We start from the raw sequence: 20,522 nt of genomic DNA on the forward strand, positions 1-20,522 counted from the left end.
CTCCCCTGGGTCCCACTGCAAGAACCTAATAGGGGAACCACCATACAGCCAGCGTCTCCAAGACCCGAGCGCAACGAGAATAGGATCAGGGTCAAGATACCACTATGAATCCTTGCTCCACTCCATGAATCCTACAATCCTGACAGGCAGAAATGCAACCTCCAAAAAAATATCATCAAAAGACTTGATAAGTCTGCCTTCCGACTGAACGTCAAAGACAAGGGTATCCTCATGTGCATCTTGTAATGCAATGACCTGTAACGGAATGCCCATCCCTGAAAACGCTCCCCACCAAGTGGACTCTGTAAGCGGCATGTCATTTGTGTCAATCCACTCTGGCGGAATGGCTACCTGTATCTGCTGTATCCTGAGTGCAGTCCCTTTGAGGCGGCCAACTGCTAAAAATCTCTGATCCTCTGGAAGTCTCATAAAGGCCTGCCAAGCGCCTACAGTAGAGGCAGGTCCCCTCTCCCATCTACACCACGGCACATAATGTGACACTCCGAGTGGCCTGCCATGATGATCCAAAATCGACTCATTCCACATGAGTGGATGCCTTTGAATCTCTTCACGAGAAGTGGGTGGAACTCTGCGAAGTGTGTTTCTGAAGCAGCCCCAAGCTTTCAGAATAGCAGCCATGAGAGGGGAAGGTGGGGATTTGAGATGGGCTAAAGTAAAGATCCATCTGCTGCTGTCCAACCAATCTCCCCCATGAGAAGGGGAGACTGAATGCTGCGTGAGAAAACATCCTTCCAGGGCCCCTGTCCAGGCATCAATCCATGTACTACAAATTTGCAGAGCAAGGCCATACAATGCAAGCTCGGGTCAATAATATTGAGACCCCCTCCTCCTGTGGGGAGAATGAGGGTCTCCCAAGCCACCCTGGCTGTGGGCTGATCTGTAGAGGGCTGACACCCCTCTGATCCATGCATCTGAGAAGCCAAAGCGAGTAAGAGTGCCCTCCAGAAAGCCCCAGTCTACCTTGTCATAAGCTTTCTCAAAGTCCAAGAGTAGAATGACCAGCCTGTGGCCATTATGCATGGCCCACTCCGAAGCCTCCCAAAATGAGAAGATTTTATCAAAGATGCTCCTGTCATGCACAAAACCCGTCTGCGTATCATGGATAAGATCTGGTAGAAAGGGCTGCAGACGAAGGCTAGGTACCTAGCAAGGTAATCGGTCTCCATTGAGACACTAAATTCCTGCAACCCCCTTTCGGAATCAAATGAATGAGGCCCTCTGTAAGTGAGTCTTGCATCTCACCGGAGTCCCATACACCCTGCAGGGCTGAGGTAATATGATCCCCAATTTGATCCCAAAAAGTAATAAAAAATAAGGGGGTAAGTCCATTTAAACCAGGACACTTGCCCTTCTGAAGGGTAGAGAGAGCAGTCCTGAACTCTACATTGGTGAAGAGTGCATCAAGTGAAACAGTCATATCCCCTGTCACCAACCCAGGTATGTGTCGCCAAATAACCACTCTAGCATCACCTATGGCTTGAGTGTCTAGATCTGCTGTAAGAAGGGAGGCATAGAAATCGGTGGCAACCTACAAGACGGCCTTTTGATGTGTCTGAAGAACTCTGCCTGAGTCAACAAGCTATGAGACGCTCTCCCTACTATGTCTGGGGCCAAGAGTAGAGAAGAACTGCCGTAGTGAAAAAGGAAGGCATCCCACGCTGCTCTCTCTAGGGAGTGAAGTCCAGCTTCCCTACCACCCCTTTTGTCTGAGGGCATTTCAACCATGTTGAAATCGCCCCCTATAATCCAAGCATTTGCAGTATGTGACCAAGAAAGCAGTTCCTTCCAAAATAGAACATGATCCCCTCTAGAATGGGGTGCATAAAGGTTTAAGAGATCAACCTTATGCCCATCAATCAAAAGCATAGTCCACTGAGCTCTGGAAGGGACTATGATCCCGTGTCCAATCACCAAGGGGAGTATAGAAGAAGAAACAGAAATGCAAGTACCTCCCCTGGTGCCCAAGGCGGGTGACCAAAAAGTGTGGCGTGAAAGAAGCTTACCCGACTTGGAACAATCCTTAGCATCCAATTTGTGTTCTTGGATCATCAGAATGCCATGGGACCCCCAGTAACACCTGGATGAAGTTGGTTACAAATCAGCTGCCTGTGGCGGTGGTGAGGTACACCCCCAAGGCCCTGAACGTTCCAACTGACAATTCTAATTTGCGAGCGGAGGAGGCCAGATGGAAGATCCTATCCAACCTGGTAGCAGAGAAAGTCCTCTCTTGCGAAAAATTCCTCCTATCAAGAGGACGGAAGTCAACTGGGGAAAGCACACCCCCCCCTGCTGAGGAGGAAACTTTGTCCTGGAAGATATGCTCCCCAAGTGTGGAGGGTACAAACTCCTCCTCTGCCTCAAACTCAGCCAAGTCTGCCAGAACTGAAAATGAATTTCTGCAAAGTACCTCTGGCGCTGGAGTGCGAAGGAGCCCTGCGGAAGGAGGAGTGGAACCAATAATCCCCTTATCTCTGTCAGGTGTAGGTAGACATGGTAACATCTGCCTAACCTCAGCCACAATTCTGTCACCCTCCTCAAGTAAAGCACGGGCCTCTGCAGAAAGGTTCTCCCTAGATGAGTGCTCCTGCATTTGAGCAGAGTCAGGAGCAGTCTCATCTGCACATGGAACCAGGATAGGGATGTCTCCTGCCTGAAGAGACGTGTCCACGGCCCCGTCAGTGGTAGCCTGAGGTACTAGCTCACCAACTTTGACAGGCACCCAAAGGGCGACAATCGGAGCAGGACGTGCTGGCTGTCCTGTACGCGTTGTAGAAGTACCAGGACGAGAGGCTGATGGTCCTGGCTGTGAAGTCGAAGGTCTAGCAACGCGCGAGGTGGTAGGAAGAAGGTCCAGGTCGGGGGTGAAGCTATGAGGCGCACTCGTGGATCTTTTTGGTCTTTTCTTTTTCCTTGGGCAATCTCTGGCAAAGTGCCCAAGGGTCCCGCAAATCCTACACTAATCCTGTCTCCCTCTCCCTGCAATCTCGACTCTCTGTCTGAAGAAGGAGCCATCTGGATGCTGAAGCATAATGTGGTCATCCGAGATGTTAGGGTCAGAGACAATGACCCTAACACGTGGTACCCCATCAAACCTGATTGCCTTTGCTGCTGAAGCAGGCATCTTAGGGAGAGAGGGGATCTCAGTAACCACTCCAAAGGCGGCTCCAATGGAATGTAGCAGTCGATGGTACACCTGAGGAAGGCCTGAAAATATGATAAAGAGTGATGTCGTCCGGCTGTCTTCCTCGACAAGATCAAACCCCAAAGAAAAAGGGGTTTAAAAAATCCGCCTGGAGCTCAGTGCTAACGGGCTAGCCTGCAGCACCGTACGAGCTACCTTCGAGGAGTCAAAAACAATCTGGAAGAAACCTCACCCAAGCAGTCGAACATCTGTAAGGTGCCTTGTGAGGTCTTCAGGTAGAGTGGCGAGCATCCACCTGGCGTGTAACCTGGAAGGGTGGGACCCATGGATGCGAGCAAAGAGCGATGTCGAGCTCTCCTGCTCAGTATCTTTTTTGAGCTGTTGCAACTCGTCTTTTGAGAAAACAATTGTTTTCGCGGCCAGTGGGAGTGGACGGAGATTGGCTGAAGGCAGAGCCATCACCAATTGAGGTGGGTGAGGCCGACTCAAACACGAACAAGGTTCCTTCCCCACTAAGCTGCCCGGGAGAGGAGGAGGAGGAAGGTGAGCTGAGGAGGAGGAGGAGGAGGGGCTGAGGAGGGAAGGGAGGAAGGGGAGGATGAGGAGGAGTAGAGGGGGAGGGTGGAGGGGCTGAGGCTAGAAGGGGCAGGGTAGAAGGGGCAAGGGGAGGGGAGGTAGAGGAGGCGGGGAGGAGGGTAGAGGAGGCAGGGGGGAGGAGGGTAGAGGAGGCGAGGGAAGGGCTGAGGCGGGGGGAGGGAGGGAAGAGGTAAGGGTAGAGGAAGGGCTGAGGCGGGGGTAGGGAGCGGGAAGGAGTAGAGGAGGGGGGTAGAGGAGAGGGCTGAGGCGGGGGGCAGGGAGCGGGGGTAGAGGAGAGGGCTGAGGCGGGGGGTAGGGAGCGGGGGAGAGGAGGGGGGGGGGAAGGGGCCGGGGTAGGAGAGAGCTGAGGGGGCGGAGGAGGGGGAGTGGGCTGAGAGGGTGGGGAAGGGGGGGCAGGCTGAGAGGGGAGGGGGCGGGCTGAGAGGTAGACGGAGAGGGGGAGGGAGGGAGGGGTTGAGGGAGGGGGAGGGGGAGGGGCTGAGGGAGATGAAGGGTTAGGAAGGGGGAAGAAGAGCAAGAGGGAGAGAGTGTGAGGGAGAGAGAGACTCAAATGTGCGGGTGTGAAGTGATGAGCCACACCACAAACTCATTAGTTTTATTAGGATTAGGTTTTACCCTATGACTGTCTTAAGATAGTCATAGGTGTCCTATCTTTAATAAAGGGGTGGCAATGTGCCTTTACCCCAACAACCTCCCACCTAAAGGCCAATGTGCCTAAAGGGGAGAAAAGAATAAAAATTACAGCAATATACAGTTACTGTATACAAGACCATAAAATAAGAATGGTCTTATCCTAATCCCATGATGTGGCGGCGATGTGCAAACCGCTCTGTAGGCAAGCTCTTAGTGAGCAAATCTGCAGGATTATCATCAGTTTGCACTTTCACAAGCTCGAGTCGCTTGTCTTCCAGTACCTCCCTGATGAAATGATATTTCACATCAATGTGCTTGGTCTTTTGATGAAAGACCGGATTCTTTGCCAACATGATAGCACTCTGACTATCACAATGCAAAACTGGCATATCTCCTGTAATGCCCAAATCTCCCACCAGCCGAGTAAGCCATATTGCTTCCTTGCAAGCCTCAGTGGCTGCAACATATTCAGCTTCAGTGGTTGACAGTGCAATACATTTCTGCAACCGAGACACCCATGATATAGCACCTCCTGCAAATGTGAAAATATAACCGGTAGTAGACTTCCGGTTATCTGCATTCCCTGCATAGTCTGAATCTGTAAAACCATGCACCAATGCATCTTGCCTACCATAGCATATGCACAAGTCTTTGGTACCCTTGAGATACCTCAAGACACCTTTCACTGCTTCCCAGTGCCTCTTGCCTGGATTTGCCATATACCTGCTGATGACTCCCACCGCAAAGGCAATATCCGGACGAGTGGCAACCATGGCATACATCAAAGAACCAACTGCAGATGCATACGGAACCTTGGCCATTTCAGCCTTATCATCATTTGATCTGGGGCTGTCCTTACTGCTGAGTTTTAAATGTGGAGGCAACGGGGTACTAATAGACTTCCCCCCCTCCATTTTAAACCTCTGCAGTACTTTGTCAATGTACTCCTTCTGTGACAGAAATAAAAGTCCCTTGGACCTGTCACGAGTAATCCGCATGCCAAGAATATGATTTGCATCACCCAAGTCTTTCATGTCAAAAGACTTATGCAGTTGTTTCTTCAAAGCACTAATCTCATGCTGAGATTTACTGGCAATTAGCATGTCATCCACATATAGAATGAGTAGCATCAAACTGCCATCCTTTGCCCGTTTGGTGTACAAGCAATGATCGGTCTCACACCTATGATACCCTTGGGACTGCATGAAGGCATCAAACTTCTTGTACCATTCTGTGTACAAGCAATGATCGGTCTCACACCTATGATACCCTTGGGACTGCATGAAGGCATCAAACTTCTTGTACCATTCTCTTGGTGCCTGCTTGAGTCCATACAAGCTCCTCTTGAGCTTACACACAAGCTGCTCTTTCCCTTTAACAGCATATCCCTCTGGCTGACTCATATAGATCTCATCATGGAGATCTCCGTGAAGAAAAGCTGTCTTCACATCCATCTGACATAAATCCATGTCGTCATGAGCAACAAGAGCTAACACTGCTCTCAAAGTAGTCATCTTGACTACAGGGGAAAAGATCTCATCAAAGTCAATGCCCTTCTCCTGCTTAAAACCCTTGGCAACCAATCTGGCCTTATACCTCGGTAAAGCATTTGAATCCACTTTGACTTTGTAAACCCACTTGCATGGCAAAACCTTTCTGCCTGCAGGTAGCTGCACCAAGTCCCATGTATCATTTTGAAGTAGGGAGTCCATTTCTGACTGCATGGCTTTCTCCCTTTTTCTCTGTTCTTCCCATAGCTTCCTTGAAGCTGGAAGGCTCACCACAATCTGTCAGCATGATAAAATTAGCCACATTATTGGCTCCTGGAACAAACTTGGCAGGAGGCCGTTGTACACGGGTGCTCCTCCTAACAAAATGTTCCGGATTAGGCTGCTGTCCAGCCTGTTCGTCATGCATGACGGGTGGCTGTACCACCATATCTGGCTGTTCTACAGCCCCATCTGCTGGCATATCCAGTGGTGCATCATTGGCAAAATTATCTGGCTGATTTTCAGCCTGTATACCCTCTTGAACAGGGTTATCTGCAGCAGCCTGCTGCTGCATATAAATGGGCATTCTTTGCTGTCCAACATCATCATAAATAACCCTCCTGTATTCCACAGGTTGCACGGGTTCCTTGTGTACACTATCCTCTTTAAAGATGACATCATTGCTGCGTATAATCTTCCGTTTAGCGGGATCCCATAACCTGTACCCCATTTCACCTTCGTCACCATAACCCATAAAGATGCATCTGATAGACTTTGGATCCAGTTTGGTGCGCAGTTCTTTGCGTACATGAGCAAAGCACTCGCAGCCAAATACACGTAAGTGCTTATATGAAGGTGGCTTGCCAGACCACACCTCCTCTGGCACTTTCAACTCCAAAGCCTTGTTTGGCGACCTGTTAATAATGTGAACTGCTGTTTGCACGGCTTCTGCCCAAAAGCCATGGGGTAATGCAGCATAAGACAACATACATCGAACCTTCTCCTGAATAGTTCGATTCATCCGCTTACTTGCACCATTTTGAGATGCATTATGAGGGGCTGTGAGTTCCTGTTTGATGCCCTTAGCTTGGCAAAACTGCACAAAAGCATGTGACACATACTCACCCCCATTATCGGATCTGAGGCATTTCAGCCTACGACCTGTCCGATTCTCAACCTGAGCGACAAACTTCTTGAAAGCATCTAAGGCATCGCCCTTATGCTTCAAGAAATAGACCCACACTTTGCGTGTGGCATCATCAATGAAAGTAATAAAATATTTTGCACCCCCTAGTGATAACTGTGGCATCTCACACAAATCAGTGTGCACTAGATCAAGCGGTGCTCTATTCTGGGGAGTTCTCCTCTTATGAGGAGTCACAGAATGCTTGCCAAATATGCAATGATCACAAGTAGGCAAATCTGAAAAAGAAAGAGACGGCAGATAACCCAAACATGACAGTTCTTGCATTCCTTTAACAGACATGTGTCCCAACCGGCTATGCCACAATGAAACCTTTGGCAGCTCGGTTATGGCAACAACATGATTACCCACACTGGAAACATAAAGAGGGTACAAGGTATCACTCTTAAAACCCTCAGCCACTACAACCTGGCCATCAGTAATCACCCATTTGGAATCCCCAAATGTGGTGTGGTAACCACTGTCATCCAATAAGCCAGTGCAGTGTGCTAATCAGATTTTTCTTGATTTGCGGCACATGGCGAACACCATCAAGCATAAATGTGCGTCCATCAGGGAACACTATCTGTATACTGCCAATCCCTGCAATCTGACATGCATAGTTGTTCCCAAGGTGAACAACTCCATGAGTACCTGTGTAGGAAGTAAACCACTCCCTATGAGGAGTAACATGAAAAGAAGCACCTGAATCCAAGAGCCAGGTGTGCATGTCATGGCCATCAATAACCAAGGTATGTGCAATTACAGCAGAAGAACATAATACCTCATGTCTGTCACTGTCACTGTCCTCTGCTGCAACATTCACTGCATCCAAGTCATCTACCTTGGCCTTGCCTTTGCCTTTGCTTCCACTGCTTGCATCCTTTGTTTCAGCCTTTTTGGCTTTCTGATCCCGTATGAACTTGAAGCACTTAGACTTCACATGTCCCTTCTTGCCACAATAAAAGCATTCAATATCCTTTTTACCACGGGACTGACTGCGGGATTTGGACTTACTAGCAGATCTGCCCTTCTGCTGAGTCCTGCCTCTATCCTGTACCTGCAAGGCATTTGAAGACTTGCTGCTCGCATTATTCTTCCTGCTCATCTCCTCCATAAGGAGAGAGCTCTCTACATCAGCATACATAAGAGTGACATTCGAATTTGACAGGGTGGTCTTGAAAGTGTCCCAACTCTCAGGGAGGGTACACAACAAGAAAGTAGCCTTGAACTCCTCATCAAGGTTCAATCCCTGTGCAATAAGCTGTGTAAAGATGGCATTGAACTCACTCAAGTGTGAGGTCATAGCTGTACCTTCCTTCATGCGAAGATCAATCAGCTTCTTCAACCAATAAACCTTACTGGCTGCTAGCCTCTGCCATAGGCCATAAGAGGTCTTTTCAGCCTGAACATTGAACACAAGAGTATCAGAAATAGTAAGCATGATAGCTGCCCTTGCGGACAAATCAAGCTCTTCCCAGTCATCATTTGTCATGTCAGATGGCTTGACACCCTTCACCCTTATGGGCTTAGAAATCTTCTTTAACAGAAGTACATTCAAACACTGTTCTGCCCATAATGCATAGTTGTGTGCCCCTTCCAACTTCTTTATGTTCAGAATTGATGATTCACTTCCCCCTGATGCCATATCAGATAAGGAAAGTACCTGACTTCCTGTAAGTCAAAAAAAAGACTGAATAAAATTCTGATTTCTCAGAAAAAACCTGCTCTATCAAGAGCCAGGAGCACTCACAATAGTGCTGTTTTTACTGTCAGAAAATCTGCAGCACAACAGAAAAATTTCTCTCCAGTTACTGTACCTTCTGAGTCCTGACACACTGTACCGTGCTCAAATAGGCATAAAAAAAAGTAATTTCAGAATGCTGCAGATGCTCCACAAGTGCTTTAACAGCGCATTATCAACTGACAGGGCACAAAACACTGCTGTACTGATGTCCTGATCACTTCTCCCACCTCAGATGAGGTATTGCACTGATTTAATATGCATAAACCACTTGGCATATACTGTTTTGTTTACCGAAAGAAAAAAAGAGCTCCAGACACTTCAGCCTGTCACAAAACCTGCAACAGAAAATGGGATAAATCCCAAGCAATTACCCTTCTGCCAAGGGAATAAAATGCATCTGAAGATCTCTGACAGTAACCCAAGTGTTCTCAAGCAAAATCTGGGCAAAAGCCCCTTGATCTGACACTTGTACCAAGTGAAAACAACCTCAACAATGAGGGATAAGGCATACAATGTGCAAATCTCTCTGACAAAATCAACTAACAGTGTAATGCAAATACTGCCCTGTGTAGAAATGACATACACAGATCCCAACGTACAAACACTCAATGAGGAACCTTTTGAGCACTGTCAACGATGGACAGTTAGGGACCGAGTAAACTCGATGCGCCCTGGCCAAGCGTGGCTCAACTGAGGTTCTCTGAGTGTTGCACAAGAAATGTGACCTGCAAGAAAATGTCACCTCCACACTGCGGAAATCGAGACAAATGTGTGCACTCTGGCACCACACTACCTCAAGGCATACAAAGCATCAACTGCTGGGCAAAAGCCCTATGATCTGCTCACCTGTAAACTGAGATTCAAACCCAGTAAAAGCATATATCCTCTGTCAGATGCATAAATCACGATATCTGTGCACAAGTCCTCCTCCAAGCAGGAGGGAAATAAAAGAAAAGTACTTGCTGTACTTCACGCAATACAATGCATCTCGGGAAAAGTCCAAAACTCCTCGCTTTTTCTCCCAAAAAAAAAACTGATGTACTTGCTGTACTTTTGTACCAGTGTACTTGTGCAGAGTACCTGTGTACCTGTTGTACTCCTGCAGGGTTTAGAAAAAAGATTTCCGAAAAATGTACTTCCCCTTGCTGCAGATCTTGACGAAGAAGAATAGACGCAGATCCCTTCCTATCGCAATCCGTACGGAGGTCCGTACGGTACGGACGACTGCTGTCCGTACGGTTGTACGGACGACCGTACGTCCGTACACCTGCGCGCCGCCTCTGTGCTCGCGCTGCCTGCGCCCACGCGTGCGCGCCGCCTTGCCTGCTCGCAGCTGTAGCAGCTGCAAGCGCTGTTCGGCGCCGCCTTGCCCTGTTGCAGATCGTGCTCCAGCCCGCACTACCCCACTGCAAACCTGCGCTGGTACCCTGCGCTGCCGATGCAGCTGCTGCTGTGCTGCCGCCCTGCCGTTGCCCGCACTGCCTCACTGCAGTCCGCGCTGCCTTGCGCTGCTGCCTTGCTGGCCACTAGGGCAAAGAGGTAGGGGGAGTGGGTAGACAGGGATAGAGAGGGAGGGGTAGGCTCTGATACCAGTTGAAGGGTTAGGAAGGGGGAAGAAGAGCAAGAGGGAGAGAGTGTGAGGGAGAGAGAGACTCAAATGTGCGGGTGTGAAGTGATGAGCCACACCACAAACTCATTAGTTTTATTAGGATTAGGTTTTACCCTATGACTGTCTTAAGACAGTCATAGGTGTCCTATCTTTAATAAAGGGGTGGCAATGTGCCTTTACCCCAACAGGAGAGGGGGCAGCAAGGGTCGGGCAGGAGCAGCAGCTCACTCCGGATTGGGAGGGAGGTGCAGCATCAATCCAATGCCACTCTCTAAGGTCCCATGGTAGATAATGTTCCGGTTATTTGTCGTTTGACAGTCTGTTATAGTTAGTACCTGTTCTCTCCATTTTGGCCCCAGGCCGAGGGGGGGGTATGTAGGATATAGCTAGCTTCTGGTCCTCATGGGGAGAAGACTCGAGTCCAAGGTTAATGGAGTGGTAAAAAGACTAGTGCCATGTGGCACTATTACATGCAAGCTTCTACGTGGATCTTCATAGGCGGCTATGTCTCAACCCTTCGAGTTCTTGTGAAGGTCTCATTCTCTGTCGGTGTGGAGCTCCTCCATGAGAGTCGGATCTCTTGACTGTTGGCAGCTATGAGGAGATTGCTAGGAGGTGTTGCGCGACGTTTTGCTCTCACTTCTCGGGTCGGTACCGTCTCTCCATCAGGCTGATACATAAGCTTGTGTTTTGAGGTTGATAGTTGCTTTTGTAGCAGTCGTTTGTGCTCTTTGCGAGCTTATGAGTGTGTGAGCCTTTGTGGCTTGTTGCTTACAAGTTGTAAACCTCCACAACAAGCACAGTATTGATGCATGGAGGTCTCTAAGTATTTCTTGTGGGAATAATAAAAGTTTTCGACTCATACTGTTCTTTCATTTTATGTGATCTATTTTGCATGCATGATCTACTTTGTGCATCTAAAAGCCAACACTGCCCACAGAGATGAGATGAGAGATACAGGGGGAGTGCGAGGGTCAGGTGGAGTAGCAGTCCTTTATAGATCCACACTATTGGGGACCATTTCAGTAGAGCTTAGAGATGCACATTCTAGGTTTCTTTGGATCCGGATCCGACACTTGGAGAGCCGGGACCTGTTTGTTGCAGTATGCTACTTCCCTCCAGAGACCTCCCACTTTGCTAGAGATACCCGAGATGAGGATGAGACATCTCCATTTGCAGCTCTTTATTAGTCCATTGTTGACTTTTCTAGCCACGGAGAAGTCCTCCTAGTTGGGGACTTCAACGCGGGGATAGGCGCCCGTGAGGTACTACTCCTCGACTTCAAGGTTGATTTCATTCTACTGCCAGACATTGACCTTGAGAATGCATGTATGCTACGGGTTTTTCGCTGACAAGCGAGGTCCAGTCACATCCTACAGGAAGGCCCTTTTAGACCTTGCCAGGATGCATGATCTCATTATTTATAATGGTCTTGACAGATGGCCTGCCTCAGGTGGTTTCACATGTTTTCCACATGGGGGAGGTTCTAGCGTTGTTGATTATATCATGGGATCCCTTTCACATCACTGATTTACTGTAGCACCTCTCCCTCCAGGGGTTGATCATACCTACCTTTTCTTTAGCATTTCTACTCCCCGTCGCACACCACCCTCCACTCCACTGAGTTCTTACTCCACCTATCATGATATACGCTTTGACCGCGACCACTCGCCTACTTACTCTGGCTATTTGTACAGATTGCTCGCCTATATTGACTTCATATCCCTATTAGAGAACCGTGTTGCCTTGGTCAGCCGCTCACTTTTGCTTTGATGGCACATTGCATGGTTGCCCTTTGGTCTCTAGCTTGCGTCTTGCTTGGAAACACGTCCTTTCTCGCTTGGAATGACATGGCCGCGATTCTCAGATGGGAAATTCCTTGAGGGCTGAAAGCATTCACTGGTCAAAAGCTTTTCAGCCTCCACTGGCTTTACAGGAACCTAGACGTTCCTATTTTATTACCTTCAAAGGCATTACTTCTGTTGCGGATGTCATTCATGATGATGGAACTATTTTACCTTTTTTGATTGCAGCCACATGGTATGGCTTGGGCTCTCATTATCGTCCTCTATGGCAAAAAATTACTTGTATGCTTTCACCTTTTGTCCCAGTTCCTCCTTTGGAACTTCAGGATAGGCTGGAGGTTTGGATTTTGACTTCCTTAGAGTCCTGCTTTCGTCCTTTGAGGCTACATCAGATCACAGTGTCTGCATTATATAAAATCCTTTTACCTCAGCCTTGGGTTTTAGATAAGGCTAATTCTATTTGGCGAATGCATCGGCTAGCTAAGTGTTGGAGAAAGAGACTAAGGCAACTTTAGGCATATAAAGTTTCTCTTCAACAACAGGTTTTTTTTGGAGAGTTCTTTTGGGGGTTCTTCCATTTGGCCAACTGCTGGCAAGTAGACACATTGCTCCTGTTGTTTGTTGCAGATGTTTGACTTCTCAGGAGATTGTGCTTCATTTTTTTTGGGTTTGCCCGTCCTCGTGTGAGTTCTTGGATTTTCATCGACAGTGGTTGAGAACGAGATTTCCGACTCCTACTTTTGGAAAATTCTTATGGCTTTTTGGGTTTCATCCGCGCACTCAAGAGTTTGATCTTTTCTTTGTTTGGGTTCGTTATTGGGCACGTTGGACTTTATGGATACAGAGGAATTGTAAAGTCTTTGGTGATCCAACATTTTCTTTGTTCGCTTTCTTCAAGCGTTCTCTGCAGCAATCCTTTTTTGATTGTTTGCAAACTCGCTACATACATCATGATGTATATTTAGCTTATACTGAGATTTTCAATTGATGTAATTTATAGCTCCACGCTTTGAGGTGGCTTTTTTGTAATATAAACAATCATGGCTTTCACTTTTTTTAAAAAAGTGTGTGTATAGTGTTGTGTTTGCTGTTCATGTATGTTTCAAGCTCTTAAACGTTCATGAACCTTTGAGATCATAGAATAAGGAAATGATGTAACAAATTTCCTAACATTGGTAATTTTTACCAATGGTTTTCATTCTTGTAGTAATGTCATTGATGGAAATGTGTGCAGGTTTTCTACAGCTTGCGGGTGGTACAAATGCACGTACAGTGGAGGCGCTAAAAAAATGTGGCCTATACCGGCATGGTAATGGACAAATTTCTCTCTAACAAAGACAATATATATTTTCCTTTTAGACAATTTAGATGAAAAGTAAACCTTGTTTGCCGGGCTGCCTTTGCTAGCTTATATTGAAGAGTTATGAATAGAAGCTCTAAAAATATCTTCAACATGACAAAACCTAAAACCCTAGGTTACTTGAAACAAGGCCTCAAACACACAAACCTAAACTCAACCACTAATTGTGGTTGGGGGGGAAACCTTAGAAGGAAAAAGTGACCCTAACCCTCCTAACTAATGAATGCATTGGGCATTTTCTTAAATATTACAATATATCCAACACCCAATGCATTCACAATGTCTTGATGTACAAGGAGTGATTTTAATCACCAAACATAAGTAAGCCCAAAGCTTTGTGGGAAAGCTACAAAATTTTCTATGGATAGATCCTTGTGAAAAGATCTGCTGCATTCCGATGTGTAGGACAGTAGATCAAACTGATTTATCCTGCATGCAATCTCTCTCTTACATAATGATAATGTATCTCTATGTGGTTTGTGCATGCATGAAACACAAGATTCTGTGCCACTAAAATAGCACTACACTTGTTAGTGAGTATGGGAGTAGATGGTTTTAAACCACCACAAAGATTTGATGAAAGCTGCCCTGTACTCAGCTTCACAAGATGATGTTGCCACAATGGATTGTTTCTTGCTCAACGAAGAAATGTGTAAATTGCTAATAAAGAAACAATTTCTACTAGTGGGGTTTACTTCATAATCCCTATCATGGTTTGAATCTCTTAAAGCATGTACATCAGGGTCATCCCCTTGGCACAGAACAAGCCAAGAAACTGAGTACACCACAAGTATTTGAAAACACGCTTTACAATACACCAATGCTGTGTCTTTGGGATGTGTCTTTGGGATCTACATATACTTGATCAACTACGATGCACTGAATTGAATATCTAGACGGGTGTTGTAGAGATAAATGAGGCATCCAACCGCCTGACTGTAAATAACAGCATTAAGAGGTTCACTTGCATTATGCATGGACAGCCTCGCCCCTGGCTCCATGGGAGTTGAAATAGGATTGCAGCCCTGAAAATGGAAGCTTTGTAACAGTCCTGGTTTATCTTTTGACTGTTTTAGCACAATGCCTTCATTTGACTGCATGTACACCTGAATGCCCAATAGTAGTGTAACAACCTTATATTAAACATCTCAAATGAAGCTTCGAGATGTTTCTTGAAATCTACAATTTTCTCTTCGCTTGTGCTTGAGACCAGCGTATCATCCACATACAGGATGGCTATCCACAAATCCTTCTAGTCCTTCTTGGCATAGAGGCTACTCTAAGTTGGATTATTCTAGAGAGCCTTATTTGTCAAATATGTATGCATTTTCTCATACCAATCCTGTGGGGCTTGTGTCAGCCCATAAAGTGTCTTATTCAAAATCTTCTATCCTTAGAGAACCTTGTTGTTGTAAAAGTAAGAGATTCCAAAGCTTCGTTTATGCTGATTTAGGACATGTAGTCACAGTTGATACCTCGATTTTGCTTTCTAGTAACTTAAGAGACCTTTTCATGAAAGACACGAAATTTCAATTGTACTCTTTTAAAGAGTCTTGCCTTTTAAATACTACCGATAAGGGAATCTCAAAGTTGGTTTTGCAATTAGAAGAATGTTTAGGATTTCAAAATATCTTATGAGAATGGAAAGGGAAGATTTTGAAGAAAGTTGCTTTGAAACTAGAAGAAGTCCCTTCCGTTAATTGCTCAAAGCAAAATAACCATCTTTCTAAAGAAGATGAAACTCTTCTTCGAAAATTCCATAGGAATTTTGTCATTTCTTATATGGACAAATGTTCCAATAACTTTGTTTTTATTTGCAAAAAGTTTTACTTAGAGTGTCTTTTGAGAGAAGTGAACTCGTCTGCCAAAACTTACGCCCCTGCCTTAGTTTCTCAAAAGGATTTGATCTCAAAACATCAGAGTTTTTGCAAATCTTCTGGGCTTGTTTGCAATCCAAGTATACCTTTTGTTTGTGCTGCTTAGAAGTTTCACAAAACTTTAAAAAAGCCAAGGTTTATTGCAGCTGCTTGTGAGACTACTCTGACGGATGTCTCTAAATGGCTAAGCTACTGCTTCAAAGCCATGTTGCCTAGTGTCCATGAACTTTGGAGAGACTTATTAAAAGAGGTAGATGTCCCCTCGCACTCAAGCTGGATTTTAAATGACTCTGTAGGAGTGATTCCTGTTGTAAAATTTTTTAATTCCTCTTGAAGCATTCAAGAAAAAGAGTCTCCTATTCTCCTTCAAACCTATGATTTTACCACGCTTTACACAAAGATTGAGCTGGAAGATCTGAAGTTTAGAATAAAAAAGCTAGTGGCTGAAGTTTTCAAGCTGAGATGTGACAAAGATAGATGCAAAGTACTAAAAGTTGAGAAAACAGCCTTATGCTTTGACTTTTTGTGGCTAAAAAATAAAGATCATGACATAGGTTCTAAAAAGAAAAGACATACAAAGGTAGTAAGTGTGGAAGATGTTTGCTCTTGGATAGATTTGCTTTTAGATAATCTTTACATCACAATAGGTGATTCTTTGTTTCAACAAATTATAGAAATCCCCATGGGCACTTATTGTGCCATCTTTTTAGCAAACTTCTATCTTTTCACTCATGAATTTGAGTTTATGCAACGTTTTATTTCTATCAATACTTGCCTATCATTTTACATAAGCTTAGCCAAGTTAGGTATTTTATAGATGATTTATTTGTACCAGATGTTCCTAACTTTCAAGACTTTATGTACAAAGACGCTAGTGCTTTTGGAGAAGGAATCTATCTTCGTGACTCTTGTGAACTGAACTGCACTTCAAGAGGGGATTCTTGTGTTTTCTTAGATCTTAGACTTTCTCAATCTACCATAGGATTAGAGGTTGATATATACAATAAACGTGAACAGCTTGAATATAGTGGTTTACACATTATAAAAATGCCTCACATTGACTCAAAACATTTCTAATTTGGCAAAATATGGAGTCATTTCTTCCCAGTTCCATAGATTTTCCCGCCTTTGTACACCTAAGGAGTCTTTTATCACTCAATGTAGTAATTTGATCACTTTACTATTACACAAGAGGTATAATCCAAGAAAAATAATGAAAAAAGTACGCACAATCTTAGATATGAAGTCTTTTATCTATGGTGTATCGGCCTTAGGTATGTTTAGAATGATTGAACATAAGCTGAAAACAAAAAGCGGGGAGCTGAATAGCCCGTTTTTCTTTTAGTTTCAAAAGAGAGTTTGTTTGAGTATGCTTGTGCTTTCTAAGTTAGAAATGTATTTTTGCCTCTTTGTAGGAAACGATACGTCGATACATAAGTGTAAAGGGCCATTTAGCTTTTTATGCTATAAATAAGAGTGAGAGTGAGAGTGAGAGAGAGAGAGAGAGAGAGAGAGAGAGAGAGAGAGAGAGCGTTATTCTAGTTTTATGGAAGATTTTGTTTCTTGACTTGCTTGTTTATTTTTGCTTAGTCACTTGCTTCCTTTCTTCTTTTTTTCTTGTTTTCTTTCTCTTTTGTTTATTTGACGCATTTTAGTAAGCACTTGGTTTGCCCAAGAGATTCCGCGGGTCTTTAGAAACCAAGTATAGCTGCTTATGCTTGGGCACTGATGATGACGTAAGTGTTGCTTTGCTTGCTAAGTATGTCTTCCTTTTGTTTTTCATAAAAGTTTTTGTTTACCTCTTTTTCCTTCTCTTTCATTTTCTATTTTATTTTCCGTGTAGATTTTTGATCTTTAGAACAACAAAAAATCTAAATTTGTATGATTAGACTTATTCTAGTCTTACAAAGGTATATATATATATATTGGATACTTTGTCTTCCTAGCCAGGCATCTGGAAAAAAAAAGAGGCTGATTCACATACGCTTCTTCCTGCAAGTCCCCATGGAGAAAGGCTGTTTTGATATCCAACTTATGTACTTTCCACCCAAATTCAAATTAAAATGAAACAACACGTGATGGTGGTCCTTCTAGAAGTGGGGCAAAGGCTTCATCATACTCTATTCTCTTTTTCTCATAATATCATGACGCCAACCAAGCCCACAAGCCAACACACAACCATGGAAAATAGATGCTGATGAAAGAAGCTTCAAATGAAATTTCCTCATCCAGTTTTGGCAAGATGAAAGCGGAGACTTCATCAGTGAAAATTTTATTAGACGTGAAAATTGGGAATGACTTCGCCTTTCTCTTCCTTCGACAATCTATCATTGCGCATTTCTTTCCGGTCCACCTTCATAGCCTTGGATCGTCACCTCTTAAAGAAGCAAGTGAGCCAAGCTCTGATACCAATGCAACAATCTCGGATGCAATTCCCATGGGCATGCCAATGCAAATCATTGCTGATCGTCAAAGTACTTCGATAATGGGACATACGGGCACATCAATTCCAGGAAGGATTCGTATGCTGATTTACAGCTTGTTCCAGTTGGCAAGAGTGTGTCTTGTGCCAACAATTCTTCATACCCTTTAAAGGGAGTTGGAAGGACTTTGCTGTCATTAGTTGATGGGACTAATTTATGACTTCTAGATGTCTCTTTATGTTCCACGGATTAAGAAGAATTCACTATCCGCTTTTGGAAAAAGAGGCTTTGCTGACACTTTTCAAGATGATAAGTTCATTGTCTAGGATAGAGAAAAGGACTATCACATAGTCAGTATAGGCACTTTAAATCAGGGTTCGTACTAGTTGGACAAATATAAGTGGAGAGGAGAGAGTTGCTTCAGAGGAAGCTAGAACAATCCCCAAATGGCTGCAACATAATCTGCACGACAGCAATTTCTGTCCTTCCATCCAGTAGAACAAGGGCTGGTTCAAGAGGAACAGGAGGAACAAACTTTGCTAGGATGAGTTCAATGTATGATATAGATGAACCTAATAGTTTTGAGGATGCTCAAGACAATAAGTATTGGATGAGAGCCATGAAGTTAGAATGAATTCTATCCTGAAGAGCAAATACATAGGAATTGGTGGATTCTCCCATAGGGAAGAAACCACAGTCTAGCCTTGTGGCCTCATGGCGTCCTTGGAGGAGGGCATAGGTAAATGCAGCCATCCACGGTGAAAGCCCAGAATCCTTCATTAATATGGTGAAGGACATTGCACCCTTTGGCCATCTTACATTCCTCCCTCATGTGAGGCCTGGCGCACCACAATTTGGGCAACAAGGAAGACCCCATAGAGCAAGCTTTGACTCCCATCAAAGACATATGGTTGAAATGTGGTGTAACATTGATGGGAGATGGATGGATTGACACTAGGAGCCGCTCTATTCAAGGCATCATCGCATACTCTAGAGCTGCCAACGTTTTCATTAAGGCTATTGATAATTTAAGTCAGCCTAGATATTGGCTAGCATTTGGATGGAGGCCATTCAATATGTGGGGGCTGATAATGTTATTCAGTTTGTTTTTGATGGTGAGAACTCTAACAGGGCAGCAGGGAAGATCTTGGAGAGAAGTACCCTTACCTTACCTTCACTCTTGCATGGCACATGGGCTGAATAATTTATTGAAGGACATTGGTAAGTTGGATTGTATGGATCTTACCATCGATATGGGTAATTATGTTGTCTCTTTGATCACTGTCCACGACTACATTTTGGTTGTTCTTGCAAGATATCCCCAAAGAAGAATCTCTTGACGTATTTTGACACACACTTTACTTATAATTTCATCATGTTGAAGCAGCTTCTAAAGCAGAAAGCTCGATTGAGGAAGCTTGTTGTTTCTTATGAGTGGAATGCATGGTGTGAAAACAACTGTGTAGGGCTCATAGAATTAAGTCCATTGTCTTGGTTGACATATTTTGGTATGACACTAGCCTCTTGATTCAGGTTATAAAGTCTATTATTGTGATGTTGAGGCTTCTTAATGTGGATAGTCCTTCTATTGGGAACGTGTATGAAGGGATCGATAGGATGATTGAGACCATTCAAAGTATAGATGCTTCACATGCTTGGAGGAAGCAAGAGTTGAGGGCTCTTGCAACCTCTTAGTGGACAGAATATCATTCACCTTTGGAGGTTGCAGCCTTTGTTTTGGATCCAAAAATTCAAGGGAAGGGACAAGAAACATAAAAAAGCTGTTGAAGTTAGCTAGCAAATTTGAGTGAAAAACAAACAAGCTTCTTGCTGCGGGAATCTCTACCAGTGCTTCTATACCGTGATATAGTAGAGGATGCTCTTGAGCATGAAGATAATGATGGGGCCTAAGACCAAGATGAGGGTCAATAGGATAATGGAGAGGCCTCTATTACTATGCCACCTTCGCCATTAGGGCTGACCCTCTCTTTTTCTCATACCATGTACTAGACTCAAGAGTCTCGGGTCCTATTTTGTATTGAGGCCCTCAAGCCTGAGGCTTGGCCTCCTTTTCTTGTGTTTTGCATATCATATGCTCTTTGATCTATAGAATACAACACTTTTATGGCATTTCCGCATTGCAAACATATACAATATACATTTCAGTTTTCTAAGAATTTTGTGTTTTTAAAAGTTTAAATGGAAAAGTGTACTTGCTAAAAGTGGTTTTCTTTTCATATTTTGGTATATATTCTATAAAAGTGACTCAGTGAGGTCCTTTGCATTTAAGACATCTGGAATCCTAAGACTAGCAGAGCGATCTCTACTATGAGGCTCGAAAATCATCATCTCCACTGGAAAGTGGTCTGAGATAGAAACCTCGTGAGCCATGTATGTCAAACCACCTCTATCCAAAGCCCAATCGTCAACATAGAATCTGTCAATGCATGCATGGGTGGGTATCTAAGGTCTCCTACTCGACCATGAGAACTGGAGAGACTGTGGCAGAGTGTGCAAAGCATCATCCAACCAAACATCTCAGCCACTGAACTGAAATAAAAAAGCATCCCAAGTTGCTCTTTCCAAGGAATGGATACCTCCTTCTGTACGCCCCTTCTTATCAAAAGGCAACTCC

The 20,522-nt window shown here is 44.6% G+C and overlaps 1 protein-coding gene across 1 annotated transcript in view; it reads left to right on the forward strand.

The window, feature by feature from the left end:
- Positions 1–20,522, forward strand: part of LOC147896766 (uncharacterized) — an 88,672-nt gene that overhangs the window by 61,100 nt on the left and 7,050 nt on the right. The window contains exon 11 of the mRNA XM_087381515.1: positions 13,462–13,536. Coding sequence (XP_087237641.1) covers positions 13,462–13,536 — 75 coding nt within the window. The remainder of the gene's footprint in view (positions 1–13,461; positions 13,537–20,522) is intronic.

The sequence above is a fragment of the Dipteris shenzhenensis genome, chromosome 11 (genome assembly GCF_047967505.1).
Source record: "Dipteris shenzhenensis isolate YYH24624 ecotype China chromosome 11, Dip_SZ_1.0, whole genome shotgun sequence".
Taxonomy (NCBI): domain Eukaryota; kingdom Viridiplantae; phylum Streptophyta; class Polypodiopsida; order Gleicheniales; family Dipteridaceae; genus Dipteris; species Dipteris shenzhenensis.